This window comes from Aegilops tauschii, chromosome 6 (genome assembly GCF_002575655.3).
Source record: "Aegilops tauschii subsp. strangulata cultivar AL8/78 chromosome 6, Aet v6.0, whole genome shotgun sequence".
NCBI classification, from domain to species: Eukaryota; Viridiplantae; Streptophyta; class Magnoliopsida; order Poales; family Poaceae; genus Aegilops; species Aegilops tauschii.
This window is the reverse complement of record NC_053040.3, coordinates 294,030,058-294,050,662: the sequence shown is the minus strand read 5'-3', so window position 1 is coordinate 294,050,662 and position 20,605 is coordinate 294,030,058. Positions and strand designations below refer to the sequence as shown.

General features: G+C 47.3%; 2 protein-coding genes across 8 annotated transcripts; both read left to right on the top strand.

Moving 5' to 3' along the window:
• The first annotated feature begins 765 nt into the window (after positions 1-765).
• LOC109745351 (uncharacterized) lies at positions 766-1,919 on the top strand. The gene is made up of 2 exons (XM_020304468.4): positions 766-1,290; positions 1,387-1,919. Exons 1-2 carry the CDS (start codon positions 928-930, stop codon positions 1,582-1,584), a joined length of 561 nt encoding a protein of 186 aa, XP_020160057.1. The 5' UTR covers positions 766-927; the 3' UTR covers positions 1,585-1,919.
• Positions 1,920-5,293: 3,374 nt separating this feature from the next.
• On the top strand, positions 5,294-20,584 carry LOC109745349 (uncharacterized). 7 transcript variants are annotated; one of them, XR_012187791.1, is made up of 4 exons: positions 8,753-14,167; positions 14,446-18,579; positions 18,683-18,822; positions 19,818-20,584. XR_012187791.1 is itself a non-coding variant. In XM_020304466.4 (4 exons), exons 3-4 carry the CDS (start codon positions 8,386-8,388, stop codon positions 20,300-20,302), a joined length of 846 nt encoding a protein of 281 aa, XP_020160055.1. In that variant the 5' UTR covers positions 5,294-5,640; positions 7,303-7,399; positions 7,797-8,385; the 3' UTR covers positions 20,303-20,584. The 7 variants fall into 6 exon arrangements, 5 of the variants coding, with proteins under 5 accessions (XP_020160055.1, XP_040248445.1, XP_040248443.1 ...); XM_020304466.4 differs by lacking the exons at positions 8,753-14,167; positions 14,446-18,579; positions 18,683-18,822 and adding exons at positions 5,294-5,640; positions 7,303-7,399; positions 7,797-8,746; XM_040392511.3 differs by lacking the exons at positions 8,753-14,167; positions 14,446-18,579; positions 18,683-18,822 and adding exons at positions 5,442-5,640; positions 7,303-7,399; positions 7,794-8,746.
• Positions 20,585-20,605: the final 21 nt, after the last annotated feature.

The window sequence follows — 20,605 nt, the reverse complement described above, 5'->3', positions numbered from 1 at the left end:
GCCCACACGTGTGGTGGGAACCAAACCCTCCCACACGCCCTATAGCACACAGACTACGCCATGTCACCACATGCATGCATGTGGAAATCTTTTTGGATTTTTTGTTTTTAAAATGTTTTATCTCTTGAATGAAAAATCCGATCGAAGATCCGTTTTCACCATGAAATCCCTCACGACGAGATCTTCGAAACTAGATCTCATATCAATATATTTCGACGAATTTTTTTGGGTTAAAAGTTGCCATGTCTATTGCACATGAATTGCCATGATGTTTACACTGAAGTTGCCATGATATGTTTCAGCTATTTTCTTCTACATTTAGAAGTAAATTTTGACATATTATAAAACAGGGAATTAAGAAACTAGACTTGCCATGCATCATAAATTAAAATTACCATGATACATTCACTTGAAATTGCCATTGTTCATACAAAAAAATATTTTCATAGTCAAAGTACTTGAATTGCCATCATCGAAAAACTAAAATTGTCATGATCTACAAACTAAAATTGCCACATGGCAACTTTAGTTTAAGCACTATAGCAACTACAGTGTAAACAACATGGCAACTTTTGGGTAAAAAAAATTTGTCGAAACATATCAACATAGGGTCTAGTTTTGAAGATCTCGTCGAGACGAATTTAATGGTGAAAAATATTTTTAAGCCAAAAATTAAAAATATTTCTGCTGATGTTATCTGTCCATACGTAGCAAAATGAGCGGTGATGGAGACGTGTGGGCGATGTGCAAACTGATGAAAAAAAAGGGGCTCACGATCTCTCGGCCGCCACATTTTCGAATTGCCGCTCGGCAAGCCCCAATTTTCGAAATTCCAAGCCCCAAGCCCAGACCCCGCTCCTCACCCCGCATCTACGCACCACCACCGGATCCCCTCCTCGCGCTGCCGCGCCCATAGCGCCCCAGCCGATGGCGGCCACCTCCGTCGGCGGCGAGTGGGAGATCGAATACGATGAAGGCTTCGTCTTCAAGCGCCCCCGCGTCCTCTACCCGGATGGCGCCGAAGATACCGGCACGGCGGCGCCCTCTACGCCGGCCCCGGACCTCGAGTCCGCCCGCCTCCAGCGCCGCCGCCGCGCGCTCCTCCACCTCCGCGCCAAATACCAACCGGAGCTCTCCCGCTGGGAGTCCCTCTCCTCCGACATCCTCGCTCCGCCCACCGCCCCCACCGCAGCTACCTCTGGAGCTTCGTCCGCTTCCCCTCTTCCCCTCACCCCCTCGGCCGCCACAATCTCCTCGGACCACACTATCCTCGATGACTATCTTGCGGAGGTAAGATCCTAAACCACCTGCTTCGCTCCATCGGCTCACATAGTCCTCTCCCCGCTGCCTAGCTGCTAATGCGTTCTTTTGGGGGTGGTTGTGCAGGTGGAGGCGCAGGAGGAAATGCTCAAAAGAGCATCGCAGATGTGTGATGAGATTGTCGAGTTCTGCAATGAGTACGAGGCAGCCGTCGTGGATGCCGTTGCCGCGCTGCCGGTATGGGGGGATCCACGCGACCTTGTGAACTCCCTGTGCAGTGGAGATGAGCAGGCTGCCGGGCAGCCTGTCCCTGGTATTAATTAGGCACTGTGCAATTTAATTGGGGCCATTTGTATTTAACTAGATAGTTTGCTTTGTTGTGTTTGGTGAATTGCAGTTCGATTGGAGGCAGAAACTAGGCTCAATAGTTGTAGGATTGGCAGAGATTTCCTCCTGATGTACCTGAGGGGGTTGTGGACATTGCAACTGTGTAACTAATTTAGGGTATGTTGGGCTAAAATATTTTAGATTTATTTTTTATCAGGTGCTGTCTTAAGTATTGGAGTTGTACTTGTGTATGGAAGTCTTTTTGTGCCTGATTTGCACACGACTTAATATGTTTCTTGCCTTCCAAACCGGATGAATTGTGTTGGAGTTAAGCACATTTTGGCATAATTTTCGTTATTACTTTCTTATTTTGTACTTCTGAAGTACGACTTCGCTTTTTATGCCAAAATGTGTCTACTTGTAACAAACTGAACTTGTATTAAGAGGGTATTGAGCATTGACATAGGCACTGAGTGATGTCTCAGTTTGATGTATCTATGGTCTCTTTGCTTATGTACTGTATTAATGGCAGACCTGTATAGCAGCTTAAAACAGAGCTCATGCGCTCCAGATTACTGGTTGCCCAGAAGACCCTTTACACTGCAACTGCCTCAACTTAGTATTTGTTCCATCAAATCTTCTACTGGTCCTTGGAGAATGTGAAGATCTCAAACTGACCCTTTAACAACATAACACCATTGTATGCTTGGTTATCTTCAATACCAAGGTACGTGTCCTTTTTTAGTATAGTATCGGCCTTCTTTGTAAATGGCGCTCAGTTACTTGTGTTGTAACCAATGATTTTCTTGACTTATAGATAATTTCAACTTGATGACAACATATATTCCAAGCAACCATTTAATGTATGGTTAGCCTGTAATAACTCACGCCTCATGCAAATTTCATGATATCTTTTACTGCAATTTACAGTGACATTTGTGATATAGTTGTGGAATATACACTATCGGCTTAGTTATGTGATATGCCGAACTATGTTTTCTGCGTTATTTAAGAATGTTTGGTAGTGAAAGAGCATGAATTGTTTAGGTTGTCATATTGACAATTTTGAGAATGTTCTTTTTTGTGTAGTTGGAGCTTATAGGTGACAGCAATTTTGTTCATCTTAAATCACATAATTACATTACTGCGAAAAAGTTTTTATCGGTTGTAGTTGAAAAAGCATCCTTCCACCTTTTATTTCCCTAGACGATTCCTTGCCCAGAAAGGAAAAGTAGAAGGCAAAAATTGGATGCAAAAGAGGGCACGATAGTCAAAAATGAAAACTAATGACAGTTCAAAGGAAAAAAATGCTGGCAGAAAAATGGCGCAAAAAGTCAAAGGGAAACAGTGACAAAAGTGAGAAGTGACGAATTGGATTGAGTGCTCCTCGCTGTCCAATTTCTGGTGATGAAAATGATAGCCGCAGAGTCATTGCTTTTGGTGGTTGCGACTTGCTACATGCAAAGAAGGTGGAACTTTATTTGTCACACAACTATGATTTGCAATACTGGATTTCAACCAGATCAGAGCTACACTTACATAATGACATACCATGCTTTAATATGTGCAGTTGTGGTGTTTATTACGTACTAGATAATATATTTCACTGTCTTGCATCTCAAATTGTTAACTGATTTGTCATCATAGTCCCTTACAGTGATGGATCTCAAAGAGAGCAACGACACCATATTTAAGTTTGTGTTGAATAGGGCAATCAATATAAGTACATGAATTATGGCAAGCTATGACATTTGCCATACCTTAATCTAGCCACACATCATAGATGGAGTTTAGTCTGATAATCCTGATTCACCGGACATTGCTGTAACTGGATGCTTGTTAGTAAACAACGGAGTGTATTCCTTGTTACTACTTTTTTGGTCTATGGTGCTGACTTTGGCATACCAAAATTTCAATCCGTAGGCTGCCACTGCATGAATCATATTCGGCATTTGCTAGATGTTGGCCTGTGTATCAGGAAAGGTTTTAAGACTTGTGGTGTGCCAGAGTATTCATGTTCCCAAAGAAAGTCTATTCCCCATCTGTTTATGGACTGTACTATACCTTAACATTGCTCGTACTATTTTGTTGCATGTGCACTGCTGCTGATGAATTTGTTATCTCATGATTTTATCTTCATTTTTGTTGACATGTTTTTCCATGGTCAGTTTATTTGTTTATACTCTGTTTCATCAGTGAACTACATAGATGTTGTTTGGTCTCGATAGTACAAATTACTCATAAACTATTATTGTTGCTAAGCTAAGCACATCCCAATGATACCGGTTCTTGTAAATCAATTTCTGTAATAAATCTGCCATGCTAAGTGTATCTTCATATGTATGCCCAAATTGAGAGCCGTTATACACAGTGGCGCGTAATTCCCCTGCTGCTTTCATTATATTTCTTCTCTGTTTCCCAATGAAGAATCATAGTGTACCAATTTCTAAGTTGATACTTATTTCACTTCCTTTGCACCGAACATGCCTTTAATTCACCGTAGTCAGATGTTTCAGTTGCTATAAGCAAATATATGGTGCCAGCAGTTAAATGTTGAACTTGCTCTAGTCATATTTTTGCTCACTACAGTTAGATGTTTGGTTCTACCGACGGTCCCAACACAATCCAGTTTGCTCATGGATCAGTTCACCGCAAGTCCGAACCATGCTTCGCCAAGAGTGCACTCCGGAATAGATCAGGGGTGGTGGGTTTCTGCTACCAAACTCACACGGATGATAGTATTAACATAATGCCCGTGAAATGTAATTGAGGAAACATAGAATAGATTCCGCAATTCTAGCCCCGTCGATACATCATTTCTGGTACACAAGCAAGTACTTACAGAGGGAGCAGCAAACAACACACAGGCTGCTATGCTTGTTTGGAAACCACTGACATTCATTCAGGCATCCTCTGAAACGTACATGCCAAGTTAGATAGTCACTCGCTGATACCCCAGGGTCCGATTTGACCGTCCCCATCCTGGTCACGCTCTTGTAAAACACCACAATTGCCGCATGGTAACAGTAGAACTATTTTCCATTCTTCTTTCTAAGGAAATATTTTCCATTCTTATTGTCCTGGTCACGCTGTTGCCGCATGGTACGGTACACCAATATCAGCTCTCCGTCATTGTCCACCAGGTGCGCAGTGGACGACATCCGGCGGAAGAACGGTGGCTCCTTCTCAGTTCTCACTAGTCTCCGCCACCATGAGACCCCTTTTTTTTTTGCGGAGAGAGACCCTTGTTGTTAGTGCAATAGAAGCGGCCGACATAGACATATATATAGCTGGCCAGAGTGAATAAGTACCAACTCTGTCCGAAAATACTTGTCATCAAAATGAATAAAAAGAGATGTATCTAAAACTAAAATGTGTCTAGATACATCTCTTTTATCCATTTTGATGACAAAAATTTCCGGACGGAGAGAGTATTCATTATCGACCAGCGTCCTAACCCTTGTCGAGGTGTATTTCATCTATAGTGTGTTAAAAACAAACACTCGTCGGCAGGCTGCCCCAGAATATGGAACCCGTAGAAAAAGAAAAGGACGGCAAATGTGGAGTCACCCGGAGCATAATTCATTTGCGTGCGTGGAAGCTGCGGTCCATTTTTCCTTTGTGATTTTGCTTCCCGGCGCCGGCTCTTGTCTCGTGCCCATCAACTGCAAAGGAGGCCCCACGTATGAAAAATATCGAATGTGGTGGGCTGGGCATCCAGTCCAGCTCAATTTCCTCAGCAGCCCGCTCCGGCGCGAGGCCCCCCCCCCCCCCCCCCCCCCCCGCCCTCCTCCTCCGATTTACGTGGTTGCCGCCCCTCTCCAGACCCGCTCGCCGTCGCTGACATCCAACCCATGCCTGCCTGGCGAGGGCACGCTACCACAGCACGTCCGACGCCTTCAAGCTGTTCGACAAAATGCCGCAACCGTACGACAATCTGCCAAGTGCTTGTTGTCCGCTACTACCGGTGAGCTGTTGTACCGAGCGAGCCCATGGATCACGGTGCTTGCTCGAGAAAAGGGGCGCGTCTGCAAGGCGAGCTGGTGATCCACGGTACAGTACACATGTCTCACGCCTCGTGCTACTTCGGCATTGATAATTGCTGAATTGACATGACATGCTGTTTCCGTTTCTAGCCATTCCACAAGCATTGTTTATACGGTCCAACTGTATTGCCAAGTTTAGTAACAAAATATCATGTTAACTCCCAAATAATCACGTTTTACAATCACAACACACAACTAGACGATCAATAGGTGTAGGTGAGTCGATCATCAACGCTCAAGAACCTGCAGCCAAGTTTGGTAAAGGAATAGCCTTTGGTACTTCGTTCGTGGTCTTGTAGCAACTTCTATGGAAAGCGAATAATTTCTAGGCAGAGATATTATAAATCGCTCCCCCTGTAACTCTACTCTCTGTAATAACTTTGATTTTGGCAATATAAGTTCAGGCCGGCGTAAGCCCCCCGTTGACGCGTCAAAATAAATAAATACTATAAATTGCTTATTAGCAGTACAAATTATGGGGCCTAAGGAGCAAGTTCTTTGCTTGGCACAACTCGTTATTGTTTATGGGCCTGTCCTTTCTGTCCATTCAAATATGTATTAACTGACCAATATTGTAAGTCTTTTTGTTTGTGCACAATAGATACAAGCTCTACGATTTCATTCTATCAGTGTTAGCCTTATTCACCGTTATTAAAAATATTGCTTTGAATGCCATTTTTTGCCATCTAAGTTTTCTCTCTAATTAGTCGCCATGCAGCTGATGCATAGGAATGTTCCTTTTTGCATATCTAGCTGAGGGTCCACGACTGTTGACATGGGAAAATGAAAACTGTTCCCCCAAATTTCCAAATTAAGTTCTTGTTACTTGCATTTTTGTATGGCAAACTTCTGTGCAATTCTAGAGAGTACTAATTCTCTTAGAAGACTATATGGGGTAATGGCATTCATTTTGGCCTCGCTTACATGTCTAAAAAATCCGAGGAGTCAAGAATGTTTAAGTATTTTTTAAACTTTAACTGAAAGGAAATGCTTGATTTTTTGCAACAATATAAGAAGAATGGTATACATTAGTATGTAAAATAATATTCCATTATTATTATCTTTCGATATGGATTTCATGCATAGTTACACAAGCTTTATGCTTGTATGGAAAGTTAGGACATGCCCTATCAGAGTTACATAGATTCCTAGATGAGGGTTTATATCCAAAATATCGCATAATTCTATTCAAATGGTCCTGACGAGAACACAATATATTCCTTTGGCTTTGAAGGCAGGGATTAGAATTGATTTACGCAATTTCTAAATTAGGAAGCAAACACACTAGGATTTTACTCTATTATAATTTTTCTCAAGTCGAATCTGTTCACCAAATTTCTAAATTAGAAAGCAAACTTACTATGCTTGTACTCCTTTATGAAAATTTTAAAGTCTATCATCTTTACCTACTTATCACTTGAATTCCGGTTCCAACCCAAGATCAAGGAAACCGGTTGCGCAAATTTTGAATAGAACAATAAAGCCATCAGACGGCCAAACATCTAAACCTTGCCACTTGTTCCCCGGTCTTCCTTCCTCCAATTCCCACACCTCAGGTCAGATCCCTTAGATCCAGTTTGAAATCAAGCGAAGAAACTGCAAGAACTTGGCAAAAACAAAAAACTCCCTGAGATTCACTCATGCAACCTTGGCACTTGTCTGGTGACAGATCCCTCAAGCCCAGTTCCAGGTGCCTCATTGCTGTCTGGTGAAATCCCTCAGTCTTTCCGCCTTTAGCATTGTCCGCTTTGCCATGGCGTCATCAGGTACTTTTTTCTTCCTTCGCATATTCTTGTTGACACTAAATGCAAAAATTCTCGTCGTACGAAAAAAAAATGGTGCATCCATAGTTGTGCTTGGAGCAACTTTATCGTTTTATTCATATTGTCCTTGTATGGAAAATCAGGCATGTTCTTTGGAAAGAATAGTGTGTCTGTGTGAACTCTGCCCTTGATTAGGTGCTAGCCTGCTAGTCATATCAATATTTTGAATCTATTTCTTTGAGCTGATATGGGGAATTCTATCTGGAAAACATGTTTTCTTCAGAGAGAGTTGGAATTTTTTTGTGCTGGGGTGGATACCTATTGTGTTTATGCAGTCTTTGTTTTTGATAGAAACATGGTGTGGTAGCTGCTCTTAATCACCATTCATGTGTATCAGCAGCTTTTAAAAAAAGGCAGAGACCTGAAGCCAGCCTTGAAGCTGCATTTGATATGCAAAAGAGCGAGCTAATGGTCCGAGAAATGGAGGTTGAAAGGCTTGCTGATAATACAGTGAAGAAGGAACTGCTGCAAGTGTGTCAGCGTCCAACATGCAGAGGGCGAGAGGCAGTGAAACAGCTGCCATGGCAGCGAAAGGCAAAGGCACTGCCATGGCAGCCGATCGGGCCATGCTGGCAGACAAGTGGATGAATCAAGGCGAAGGACGCGTCATCGCCAGGCCAACAAGGATTCGCCACACCAACCGCAGGTTCGTGGGCCCGGAGGAGGGGCATCCGGGCTTGGATCACGGTAATGGCAACGGCAACGGCACGACACTTACTTTCTTCTTCCTTTTTCTTTTGGCAAGTTGTATCCAGAGAGTGAATCACTGCCCTCCTGTGGCTGTAATCGAATTGCGGGAGAAACTAGAATGGGTACCTAACATCGTGGTATCAGCTAGCCACCTACCACCCTTCCCCGCTGCCACCGCCCAGATCGCCGTCCTAGAAACCCGCCGCTAGAAGCAAGCGCGTGATCACCTCATCGCCACCATGGATCCCGCGCTCAAAGCTTACCTCGACAAGATGAGCGACGAGGCCACCGCCCGCGCCAACAAGCAAGACGGCGACAACAATGCCATCCTCCAGGCCTTGGCGACGCAAACGGCACGGATCGACTCTCTTGTCACCTGGAAGCCGGAGTTGGAGGCGCGGTTCGCGCAATTGGAGCTCTCGGTTGCGGCTCTCCAAGCCGCATCGTCTTCAACTGCACCATCCATCGGATCGCCGCCGCTTGCGACCCCTACCATGGTCGCGCGCGAGATCCAAGGGCAATCAGGCCACGGCGTGCCACTGCATCCTGGGGGATCCTTGTCGGTGACCCCCGAGTCACCGTCGACTTCCCCGGTCACGGGTATGACCCTGATTCCTTCCCCGATCTCGTCGCCACTGTCATCTCAAGTTCTTTCTGCTCTGGGCCAAACTCCGCCGCCGATGACGTTTCCCGTCTTCGCCGGCGAGAACCCACAGCTCTGGAAAACGCTCTCAGAACAATACTTCCAGATGTTCACGGTGCACGAATCCTACCGGGCTCCAATGGCGATCCTGAATTTCTCAGGACCAGCCGTGATTTGGTTGCAGTCAGTGCAGCGTAAAATTGCGGGGCTCAACTGGGAGTCATTCACAGCCTTGTTGTGCACCAGATTTGGTCGAGATAAACATCAGCTATTAATTCGCCAGTTCTATGCTATCCGTCAGACCAATTCTGTCGCAGATTTTATTGAGCGATTTGAAACTCTGATGAACCATATGATCTCATACTCTGAACTGACCCATCCTTATTTTTTCCTGACGCGGTTCATCGAGGGACTGCATGCTGACATTCGAGCATTGGTTCTCATCTAGCGACCGCCTGACTTAGACACAGCCTGCTCCTTGGCCCTGTTGCAAGAAGAAGTGGCAGATGGCGAGGCCGTCCTACGTGCCACCGTTCCTCGACCACCAGCGTCGCGCTTCGCATCGACCAGTACAACGCCAGCGCCAGTGGCATTCCCTCGACCCACTGCTCCTACTCTGACAGCTGAAGATAGGAGAGGCACTGACTCAACCAGAGCAGCGCCTGATAACAGCAAAATTGCAGCTCTCAGAACATTCCGCAGAGCTCGAGGTCTCTGTTTTAAGTGCGGTGAGCAATGGGGTAAAGAACATACTTGTCCCCCTAGAGTTCAGATGCATGTGGTTGAGGAACTGCTTGCCCTGTTCAGTACAGATGCAGATGTACTTGGTGATCGACAGGTCAGTTAACTGAACCTGAAGACGACAACCTCTGTTTTATATCCGTGCACGCAGTGGCAGGTTCAGAAGGTCCTGGTGTTATGCAGTTGCATGCCTGGGTTCAAGGCCGAGAGGTTCTTTTGCTGGTAGATTCTGGGAGTACATCATCCTTTGTGGACCAACGTCTAGCTGAGCAACTGAAGGGTGTCTCACCATTAACCAGTCCCTTCTAGGTCAAAGTAGCTGATGGTGCTCTGTTGTTGTGTAATAGTTACATTCCACAGTGCCAATGGATGTGTCAGGGTCAAGAATTCATCACCGATTTCAAAGTCATATCTCTGGGAGTGTATGATGCAATACTAGGTATGGACTGGCTCAAGAAACATAGCCTCATGTACATTGATTGGGAAGCACGTCACCTATCAGTCACAATAGGTACTGGTGTTGTTGAATTACAGGCCGTCACTCAAGATCTGCAACAATGTGCCACTATATCACCCCAGGAACTTCTGCATTCCTGCAAGCAACGGCCGTGGCTTATGTTGTCACCTCAATACTGTAGCAGATCAAGGGATTGTCGACAACACCATACCCACTTAAATTCTCAGAGTTCTCGAGCAGTACACAGATGTATTTGAGGAACCACACACCCTACCACCTCGGCGTGCTTGTGACCACCGTATACCACTGATGGAAGATGTTCAACCAGTCAATTTGCGTCCATATCTCCACAAACTTGAACTGAAGACTGAAATTGAAAGACAAGTGAAGTAACTATTGGATGCTGGCATTATTCAGAAGAGCACCAGCCCCTTTTCCTCTCTTGCCCTGCTAGTGAAGAAGAAAAACGGTACCTGGCGCATCTGCGTGGACTACAGGCACCTGAATGCTATGACTATCGTCAGCAAATACCTAGTGCCGATCATCGATGATCTTTTAGATGAATTGGTGGGTGCCCGTTGGTTTTCCAAGCTGGATTTGCGTGCAGGGTACCATCAGATCTGTATGGTTGAAGGTGAAAAAAATAAGACAACATTCACCACACATTCAGGCCATTGGGTATTCCTAGTTATGTCCTTTGGACTAGCAGGCGGATCGGCCACTTTTAATGGAGCCATGACAACCACATTGCATCCATTGCTGCGTGTTTGTGTGCTGGTCCTTTTCGATGACATTTTGGTCTTCAGCAAGACACTGTTGGATCATGTATCTCACCTCAAGCAAGTGTTACAGCTCCTACGCAAAGATGGCTGGCAAGTGAAACAGTCCAAATGCTCTTTTGGTCAACAGCAAATTGCTTATTTAGGGCATGTGATCAATGCTGATGGGGTGTCGACTGATCGAAGTAAAATTGATTCCATTAGAAACTGGTCGGTGCCAACATCTGCCAAAGAAGTGCGCAGCTTCTTGGGTCTTGCGGGATATTACCGGAAATTTGTCAAGCACTTCGGCGAGGCCACTGTTCAATCTGCTGAAGAAACACCAACCTTTTGTTTGGACGGAGGACACGCCGGAAGCTTTCACTCTATTACAGCAAGGTCTCATTTCAGCACCTGTCTTGCAACTGCCGGATTTCTTCAAACAATTTGTGATTGACACCGATGCTTGTGACTATGGAGTGGGCGCTGTGCTACAACAAGGGGGGCATCCCATTTGGGGCCAAAGCATAGGGGTCTCTCCACTTACGAGAAAGAGTGTCTGGCTATACTGATGACCGTAGAGCAATGGCGCCCCTATCTCCATCATGACGAGTTCCTGATTCTCACGGATCAACGCAGTCTCATCCATCTCGATGATTAACGGCTGTCCACAGTGTGGCAACAGAAAGCTTTCACTAAGTTGCTGGGTCTGCGATACAAAATCAGTTATCGCCAAGACACTGCCAACAGCACCGCTGACGCGCTCTTCGGCCGCTTACACACTTCAAACCAAGCCATGGCCATGTCAGTGTGCCAACCTACTTGGGTGGAGGACATCCGTGCCAGCTATGCAGAGAATGACCAAGCTAAGAAACAACTCACCGAATTTCCCAAGCGACCCGATGCAAAATAGAGGTTTTCTGTCTCAGACGGCTTGCTGTACTAACGCCACAGATTATGGCTCGGTGGGTCGCCAGCACTACAGCAGCGTATTCTGCGCGCCTTCCATGATAGCACCATGGGTGGGCACTCCGGATTTCCGGTCACCTATCATCGCATCCGCCGCCTTTTTGCCTGGCCCAAAATGAAGGACACTATTCGCCAGTATGTGCGCACTTGTGCTGTCTGTCAGCAAGTCAAGCGGGAGCGAGTCAAATACCCTGGTCTGTTAGAACCAATTCCATTTCCGGAAGGAGTTTGGGAGGTTGTTACTATGGACTTCATTGATGGCCTCCCGCAATCCAACAGGGCCAACCGTATCCTTGTCGTTGTGGACAAGTTCACACGGTATGCTCATTTTCTGCCACTGATTCATCCTTTCACAGCAGCTAAGGTCGCTCGAGCTTATTTGGACAATGTTTACAAGCTGCACGGTCTCCCTAGGGCAATTATCTCGGATCGAGACCCGACGTTTATCAGCAGATTCTGGCAGGAATTGTTCAAAATCATTGGGACAGAGTTGAACATGAGCACATCGTATCATCAGCAGACGGACGGCCAGACAGAATGTGTCAATAAATGCTTGGAGATCTATCTTCGCTGCTTCATCCATGCCTGTCCAAATTACTGGAGTCAGTTTCTGCCGCTGGCTGAGTTCTGGTATAATTCGAGTTACCACTCTGCCCTAGACATGTCACCATTCCATGCTCTGTGTAGCCATGAGCCGAGGCACTTGGGCATTGAGGTTGCATCTGCTTGTAAGATCCTGCTCTTGGAATGGCTGGTGGAAAGAACCATGCAGCAAGTCCTTAAGCAGCACCTACATCGAGCTCGCCACTGTTAGAGTTATAATATAGGTCATGTACCCCTTTGTATTTATCCCGTTGTATAAGGGGTTTCCTGCATATGTTCCACACCTGTACATGTATATATATCGGCCTATGGCCTCATGGGAATACAAGTTGCTTATTCCTAACATGGTATTAGAGCTTTAGGTCTCTTTTTTCGCACGCGCAACTCGTGCTACGATCCCATCCCGCCGCCGCCGTGTTTTCTCTTCGCCTCGGCGTCGCTGCTGCGTCTCTTCCTCCCCTCCCGCCAGGCGCCCCTCCAGCCAGGCGCCGCTCCCGCCGTCCGCCAGGCGCCGCTCCCGCCGTCCGCCCCTCCCGCCAGGCTCGCGGTCGCGCAGCCGCGCCTCCTGCTCTCAGGCGCCGTTGCTGCTACCCGTGAGCCCCAGCTCCACTTCCCGCGGCCGCCGTTCGTGGAACCGCCGTGCGACTCCTTCTCGTCTCCGCTTTCCCTCGCGTAAAAAAAAATGTCTGCTGCATCGGGCTATGTTGCTGTCCCTCGCTGTCCGGTGATCTTCGATGGTACTAACTACACCGAGTTCGCTGGCTTCATGCGCATTCACATGCGTGGCATCCGTCTCTGGGGTGTTCTTTCTGGCGAGGTCTGCTGTCCGCCACGTCCGGTTCCTCCGGTGGCCCCTACTCCGCCGACTCCACTGGTTCTTCCTGCGGATGCTAATCAGGCCGCCAAGGATGCGGCTAAGATTGCTGATGAGGCTGCTGATCGTGCCTGTGATGAGAGGGTTTTGGCTTATGAGGAGGCTCTTCAGACGTATCATGGTGCTTTGTCTGTTTACACCCAGTGGCTTGATGATGATGCTCGTGCTGCAGCTGTTCTCACTGCTAGTGTTCTGCCTCAGTTTGCTTCTGAGTTTCTGGGTCTTCCTACTGTCTTCCAGATGTGGACCTGTCTTCGTCAGTGCTATGAGCCCTCTGGTGATGCCTTATACCTTTCTGTGGTTCGTCAGGAGCATGCTCTTCAGCAGGGTGACTCTACTGTTGATGACTTTTATGCACAGAGTTCTGCTATCTGGCGCCAGCTTGATTCTCTCCGCAGTGCTGGTTGTCATACTTGCCCCTGCTGCCAGGCTGTCCAGGCCAATTTGGAGTTTCATCGCGTCTACGAGTTCCTGTCTCGGCTCCGTAAGGAGTTTGAGCCCCGGCGTGCTCAGTTGTTTGCTCGTGGCCGTATTTCTCTCATGGAGGCGCTTTCAGAGATTCGTGCTGAGGAGACTCGCCTACGTGGTGCTGGTTTGCTGGAGGTTCCCTCTGTGCTCGCTACTCGGGCTTCTTCCACTCCACCTGCTGCACCGCCCCATTCTCGCTCGAGTGCTCCGCCGCTCTTGCCCACTCCTTCTGGAGGCTCAGGTCGCCCCCGTTCACATTGTGACTACTGCAACAATGATGGTCATATTGAGTCCCAATGCTACACAAAGCGGAAACACCTGCGCAAGGCGCGATCATCCTCCTCAGGGACTTCGTCATCTCCCTCGCCAGCTTCAGCCATTGCTTTGACTGAGCAGGATATTCTGAGACTTAAGCGTCTGCTCGCGGCTTCAGGTTCTTCCTCGACGGGTACTGCTGGTTCTGTGACTGATGCTTCCCGCACTGAGCACCCGCCCTCTACACAGTCAGGTACATCCCCATGGGTTCTGGACTCTGGAGCTTCTTTTCATATGTCTTCTCATTCTTCCGCTTTGTCCTCTCTTCGATCGCTGGATTCTCCTGTTCATGTCTTCACTGCTGATGGTACTCCACTTTCTGTTGCTAGTAGAGGCCATCTTTCCACTCCTTCTTATTCTGTTCCTGATGTTGCTCATGTTCCTCGACTTACCATGAATCTGTTTTCTGCCGGTCAACTTACTGATTCTGGTTGTCGTGTCATCCTTGACGTTGACTCTTGTTCTGTTCAGGATCGTCGCACGCACACTCTGGTTGGGGCTGGCCCTCGCCGCCGTGATTCTCAGGGTCTTTGGGAGTTGGACTGGCTTCATGTTCCTTCCGCTGCCACCACCATCGCCAGTCCCTCCGCTGCTGTCGCCTCTGTTACTGGTTCCTTCAAGCAGTGGCATCATCGACTTGGTCATCTGTGTGGTTCTCGGTTATCGTCTTTAGTTCGTCGAGGTCTTCTGGGGTCTGTCTCAGGAGATGTCTCTTTAGAGTGTCAGGGTTGTCGTCTTGGCAAGCAGATTCAGTTACCATATTCACATAGTGAGTCAGTGTCTAAGCGTCCTTTTGATTTAGTCCATTCTGATGTATGGGGTCCGGCTCCTTTCGCTTCGAAAGGTGGTCATAAATACTATATTATTTTCATCGATGATTTTTCTCGTTACACATGGCTTTATTTCATGACTTCACGTAGTGAGGTGTTGTCTATTTATAAGCGTTTTGCTGCCATGGTTCATACTCAGTTCTCTTCACCCATTCGTGTTTTTCGTGCTGACTCCGCTGGTGAGTATATCTCTAAGATGTTGCGTGGTGCCCTTGCTGAGCAGGGTACTCTTGCCCAGTTCTCTTGTCTTGGTGCTCATGCTCAGAATGGCGTGTCTGAGCGCAAGCATCGTCACCTTCTTGAGACGGCTCGTGCTATGATGATCGCCGCCTCTCTTCCGCCTCATTTTTGGGCCGAGGCTATCTCCACTTCCGCCTATCTCATCAACCTTCAGCCGTCCGCTGCTTTGCAGGGTGGTGTTCCTTTTGAGCGTCTTTTTGATCGTTCTCCCGATTATTCGATGCTTCGCTTGTTTGGTTGTGTTTGCTATGTTCTTCTTGCCCCTCGCGAACGCACCAAACTGACCGCTCAGTCTGTTGAGTGTGTCTTCTTAGGCTACAGTGATGAGCATAAGGGCTATCGTTGTTGGGATCCTATCGGTCGTCGGATGCGTATCTCTCGAGACGTGACTTTTGATGAGTCTCGTCCTTTCTACCCACGCCCATCTTCCTCGTTTTTTTCAGTGGAGGATATCTCTTTCCTCACTTTTCCTGACTCACCTATCACCCCGTCGCGCCTGTGCCTATTCGTTCCACTCCCTCTGCTTCTCCACCCCTCGTCGATTCGCCGCCACCATCTTCCCCGGTCTCCTCACCTAGCATGTCACCGGATTCTACACCTTCATCTCCGGTGACTTCTTCGTCGCCACCCCCCGATTCTACCTTGGCGATTCCTCCTTCTCTTGTTCCATCTTTTCCTCAGCATTACACTCGTCGTACACGACCTGTGGATGCTTCCTTGGATGAGTCGTCCTCTTCCTCTCAGCCTACTTATGGCTTGCGTTCTCGTCCTCGTCCGCCTATTGATCGCTTTGGATTTCCCACCGCTGGTGCTGCTGTTCTTGAGCCGACTTCTTACCGTCAGGCTGTTGTTCATCCTGAATGGCAGTTTGCGATGGCAGAGGAGATTGCTGCTCTTGAACGCACTGGTACCTGGGATCTTGTTTCTCTTCCTCCCGGAGTCCGTCCCATCACTTGTAAGTGGGTCTACAAGGTTAAGACTCGCTCCGATGGTTCTCTTGAGCGTCACAAAGCTCGTCTCGTGGCTCGTGGTTTTCAGCAGGAGCATGGTCGTGATTATAACGAGACTTTTGCTCCTGTGGCCCATATGACCACTATTCGTACACTTCTTGCTGTTGCCTCTGCACGCCACTGGTCTATATCTCAGCTTGATGTTAAGAATGCCTTTCTTAATGGTGAGCTGCGTGAGGAGGTGTACATGCAGCCACCACCTGGGTATTCTGTTCCTGATGGCATGGTGTGTCGTCTTCGTCGCTCTCTCTATGGCCTTAAGCAAGCCCCTCGCGCCTGGTTTGAGCGTTTTGCTTCTGTGGTCACTACTGCTGGTTTTTCAGCAAGTGCTCATGATCCAGCATTGTTTATTCACCTTTCTCCTCGTGGCCGGACTCTTCTTCTTCTCTATGTTGATGATATGGTCATCACTGGGGATGACCCCGAGTATATTGCCTTTGTAAAGGCCCGTCTTAGTGAGCAGTTTCTTATGTCTGATCTTGGACCTCTTCGCTACTTTCTTGGGATTGAAGTCTCTTCTACCTCTGATGGCTTTTTTATATCCCAGGAAAAGTATATCCAGGATCTTCTTGCTCGTGCTGCTCTTTCTGACGAGCGCATTGTTGAGACTCCTATGGAGCTCAATGTTCACCTCCGTGCTACTGATGGTGATCCTCTCCCTGACCCGACGCGTTATCGTCATCTCGTTGGCAGTCTCGTCTATCTAGCTGTCACTCGTCCGGACATCTCTTATCCGGTTCATATTCTGAGTCAGTTTGTCTCTGCTCCCACATCGGTTCACTACAGTCATCTCCTTCGTGTTCTCCGATATCTTCGGGGCACGATCTCTCACCGTCTATTCTTTCCTAGCTCCAGTTCTTTACAGCTTCAGGCCTATGCGGATGCTACGTGGGCTAGTGATCCTTCTGATCGCCGTTCACTTTCTGCTTACTGTGTTTTTCTTGGCGGTTCTCTCATTGCCTGGAAGACGAAGAAACAGATTGCAGTTTCCCGTTCGAGTGCTGAGGCTGAGTTGCGAGCCATGGCTCTTTTGACGGCAGAGGTGACTTGGTTACGGTGGTTACTTCAGGATTTTGGTGTTTCTGTCACTACACCGACTCTGCTCTTATCTGACAGTACAGGTGCTATTAGCATTGCGCGCGATCCTGTGAAGCATGAGCTCACCAAGCATATTGGTGTTGATGCTTTCTATGTGCGCGCTGCTGTGCAGGATTAGGTTATTGCTCTTCAGTATGTGCCTTCCGAGTTACAGTTGGCGGATTTCCTGACGAAGGCCCAGACTAGAGCACAACATGGCTTTTATCTCTCCAAACTCAGTGTTGTTCCTCCACCATGAGTTTGAGGGGGGGTGTTAGAGTTATAATATAGGTCATGTACCCCTTTGTATTTATCCCGTTGTATAAGGGGTTTCCTGCATATGTTCCACACCTGTACATGTATATATATCGGCCTATGGCCTCATGGGAATACAAGTTGCTTATTCCTAACAGCCACATCATGAAGATGCAAGTAGATAAGAAACACACTGACCAATCATTTCAACCTGGTGACGAGGTTTACATCAAGCTCCAGCCGTATGTACAGTCTTCAGTCCACCACAAAGCCAACCACAAGCTGTCCTTTAAATACTTTGGACCATTCCAAGTATTGCGAGCCATCAACCCGGTCGCTTATGAGCTCGCACTACCACCAGGCTCGCAAGTTCACCCCGTTTTTCATGTCTCTCAGCTACAACAAGCTCTGTCTCCAGGTACAACAGCTTCTTCGACTCTGCCGGTACCGCCTAAGGCTGATCTCATTCCGGTAGAGATCTTGCAAACAAGATGGCGCCAAACACCTTCAGGGTGCCGAGAGCAGGTCCTGGTACGTTGGTCAAACTCCGAGGAGGTGGACGCTACTTGGGAGGATGCCATTGCCTTACAGTCTCGTTTCCTCATCTGCCGGCTTGGGGGCAAGCCGCAAGTCAAGGAGGAGGGGATGTCACCATCCAACATGCAGAGGGTGAGACGGGCAGCGAAACAGCTGCCATAGCAGCGAAAGGCAAAGGCACTGCCACGGCAGCTGATCGGGCCACGCTGGCAGACAAGTGGACGAATCAAGGCGAAGGACGCGTCATCGCCAGGCCAACAAGGATTCGCCACACCAACCGCTGGTTCGTGGGCCCGGACTGGGACAGCACTACTTAAGCGCAGAATATCGGAGGAGGGGCATCCGGGCTTGGATCACGGCAGCGGCAACGGCACGACACTTACTTTCTTCTTCCTTTTTCTTTCGGCAAGTTGTATCCAGAGAGTGAATCACTGCCCTCCTGTGGCTGTACTCGAATTGTGAGAGAAACTAGATCGGGTACCTAACAAAGTGCATCTTGAGGTTGAGAAACTCCGTGCTGAAAACCAGGAATTAACTATTAAATTACAGAAGCTGACTGAACAAGTTAAAGCAGACAAAAGGTCTGAAGTCAACCAAAGCTTTCCTGAACTGCGTGCTGAGCTAGAGGAGTTGCAGAAAGAGTATCGGTACATACGGTTTGTGATCTCACACTCCCTCACTTCGTTGCTTCCCATACCAACTTTATTTGTAGCATATGGGGTTGTTGCTAACTTGATATCTGTTTTATTTCTGCAAAAGATCTGAATTTGAGCATAATCGGGACATAAATACCAAGCAAGCTGAGCAGATGAAAACAATGGAAATGAGCCTCATAGCCATGACCGAACAGGTTGAGAAGTTACGTGCGGAGATGCAAAATGCTGACATGAGAGCACAAGGTATTTTTCCCTGCTCAGTTTAAGGTTTGGATTGTTAGAGAAATAGCAGCCTGTATCTCCATGAGGTCATAGGCCATTATATATACATGTACATACATGGTACAATATGCTGAAAACCCCTCATACAACACCCCTCCCCCTCCCCTCTCAAACTCATGGTGAATCAACAACACTGAGTTTGGAGAGGTAAAAGCCCTGATGTGCTCTAGTCTGGGCCTTTGTGAAGAAATCCAGCAACTATAACTCGGAAGGCACATACTGAAGAGCAATCATCCGATCCTGCACATGGGAGTGCACAAAGGAAGCATCTGCACCGATATGTTTGGTGAGCTCATGCTTTATAGGGTCACGTGCATTACAGATAGCGCATGTGCTGTGTGACAAGAAAGGAGTAGATGTAGTCACATAACAGGAATCAATGCAATGATTCCTTGATTAAGCCTTTCAACATCCAACTCTACTTTGTGAAATTTGTCAAAAAGCTTTTTCAAGTCTTGTTTCATAACCTCCCACAAATCTTGATAAAAACTCAACAGGGAAACCATTGGGCCTTGCTAAATTAATAAACGACAAGTCCTGGTACATACTTCTCTTCTTTGGACATGGTCAGCATACTTTTACTTTTACAACCCCCCTAATATTCTGGAGGTAGATGCCGATGAATGCACCATGTCAGTCCCTTTTTTGACACATGTCACACATAGTGCTGTGCCATTGTTATTGTGCCCTAATGGGATGTTTAGGTACTGCTATTGCTCATGTAGTCATGGCATTCCATAGACCAACTTTTAGCAAGAAATGCAGTTCCTTGGGGAAATTCTGAGGAAGTATGTATGATGAGTAAAAATGAATTAGTAGAAATGCCTATTGTTAATATTGGCAATTGATTCAGTGAGCGCCTCTTGTGAGCAGTTCCCCTTTTCATCTGTTATTCTCAGCAGCATGATTCTTGTTATTATGAGTGTGTACCTAATTCTTGAAACAAACTGCTGCAGGACTGGTGCAAGTAGCAGCAGGTCAATCTGGGACGGCACAAGCTCAAGTTGCATATGGAAGTGCATTTAACAATCTCCCTGCTCAAACAACTCAAGCTTATGGCATGCCTTACGCATACACTAATCCCATGGCGGGCTATCAAGATGTGCAAGCTAGTGGACATGCTGGCTACCCAGTTGCCAGTTATGATCAGAATGCCATCCCCTACTATACAATCTATCCTGGCTACCCTGCAGGTTATGATCAGAATGGCCTCCCCTACTATACTGGCTACCCAGCAGGTGATGATCAGAATGCCATGCACTTCTATCTTGTCGCCTATGCTGCAACTGCGGTGGGCGTCCCAGCAACTGATGCTGCCAACATGGACGGCAATGCTGGATCTCCTGCCGGCGCCGGGCAGGCCGAATCGACGGGCCACATCACACTTGCATCAGATGCTCCTCCCGTCGCTGCAATCGGCTCTCCGCTACTGGAGAAGTGAGAACCTGAGGTTTGCAATGCAAATGAGGTGTCGGCACCTCGTACCAAATTTCCTTTCATTTACCGGCAAGACATTTGTTATGCCATTGCTGTGGTGTTATTAGGACGTAGGGTGCGATCACCCAAGTTACCTGGATTCTGGACTTCATTTTCTTTTGTTTGTCGTTGTTCCTGACTGGATTGATGGACCGCAGACACATCACTCACTGTTATCGTCCTTGAACTCTGATTGGCGATGTGATTCTGGATTATATGCTTTGTTCGCTATATATGTATTTCTATCTGACTGTGTTTTCTCTACCTA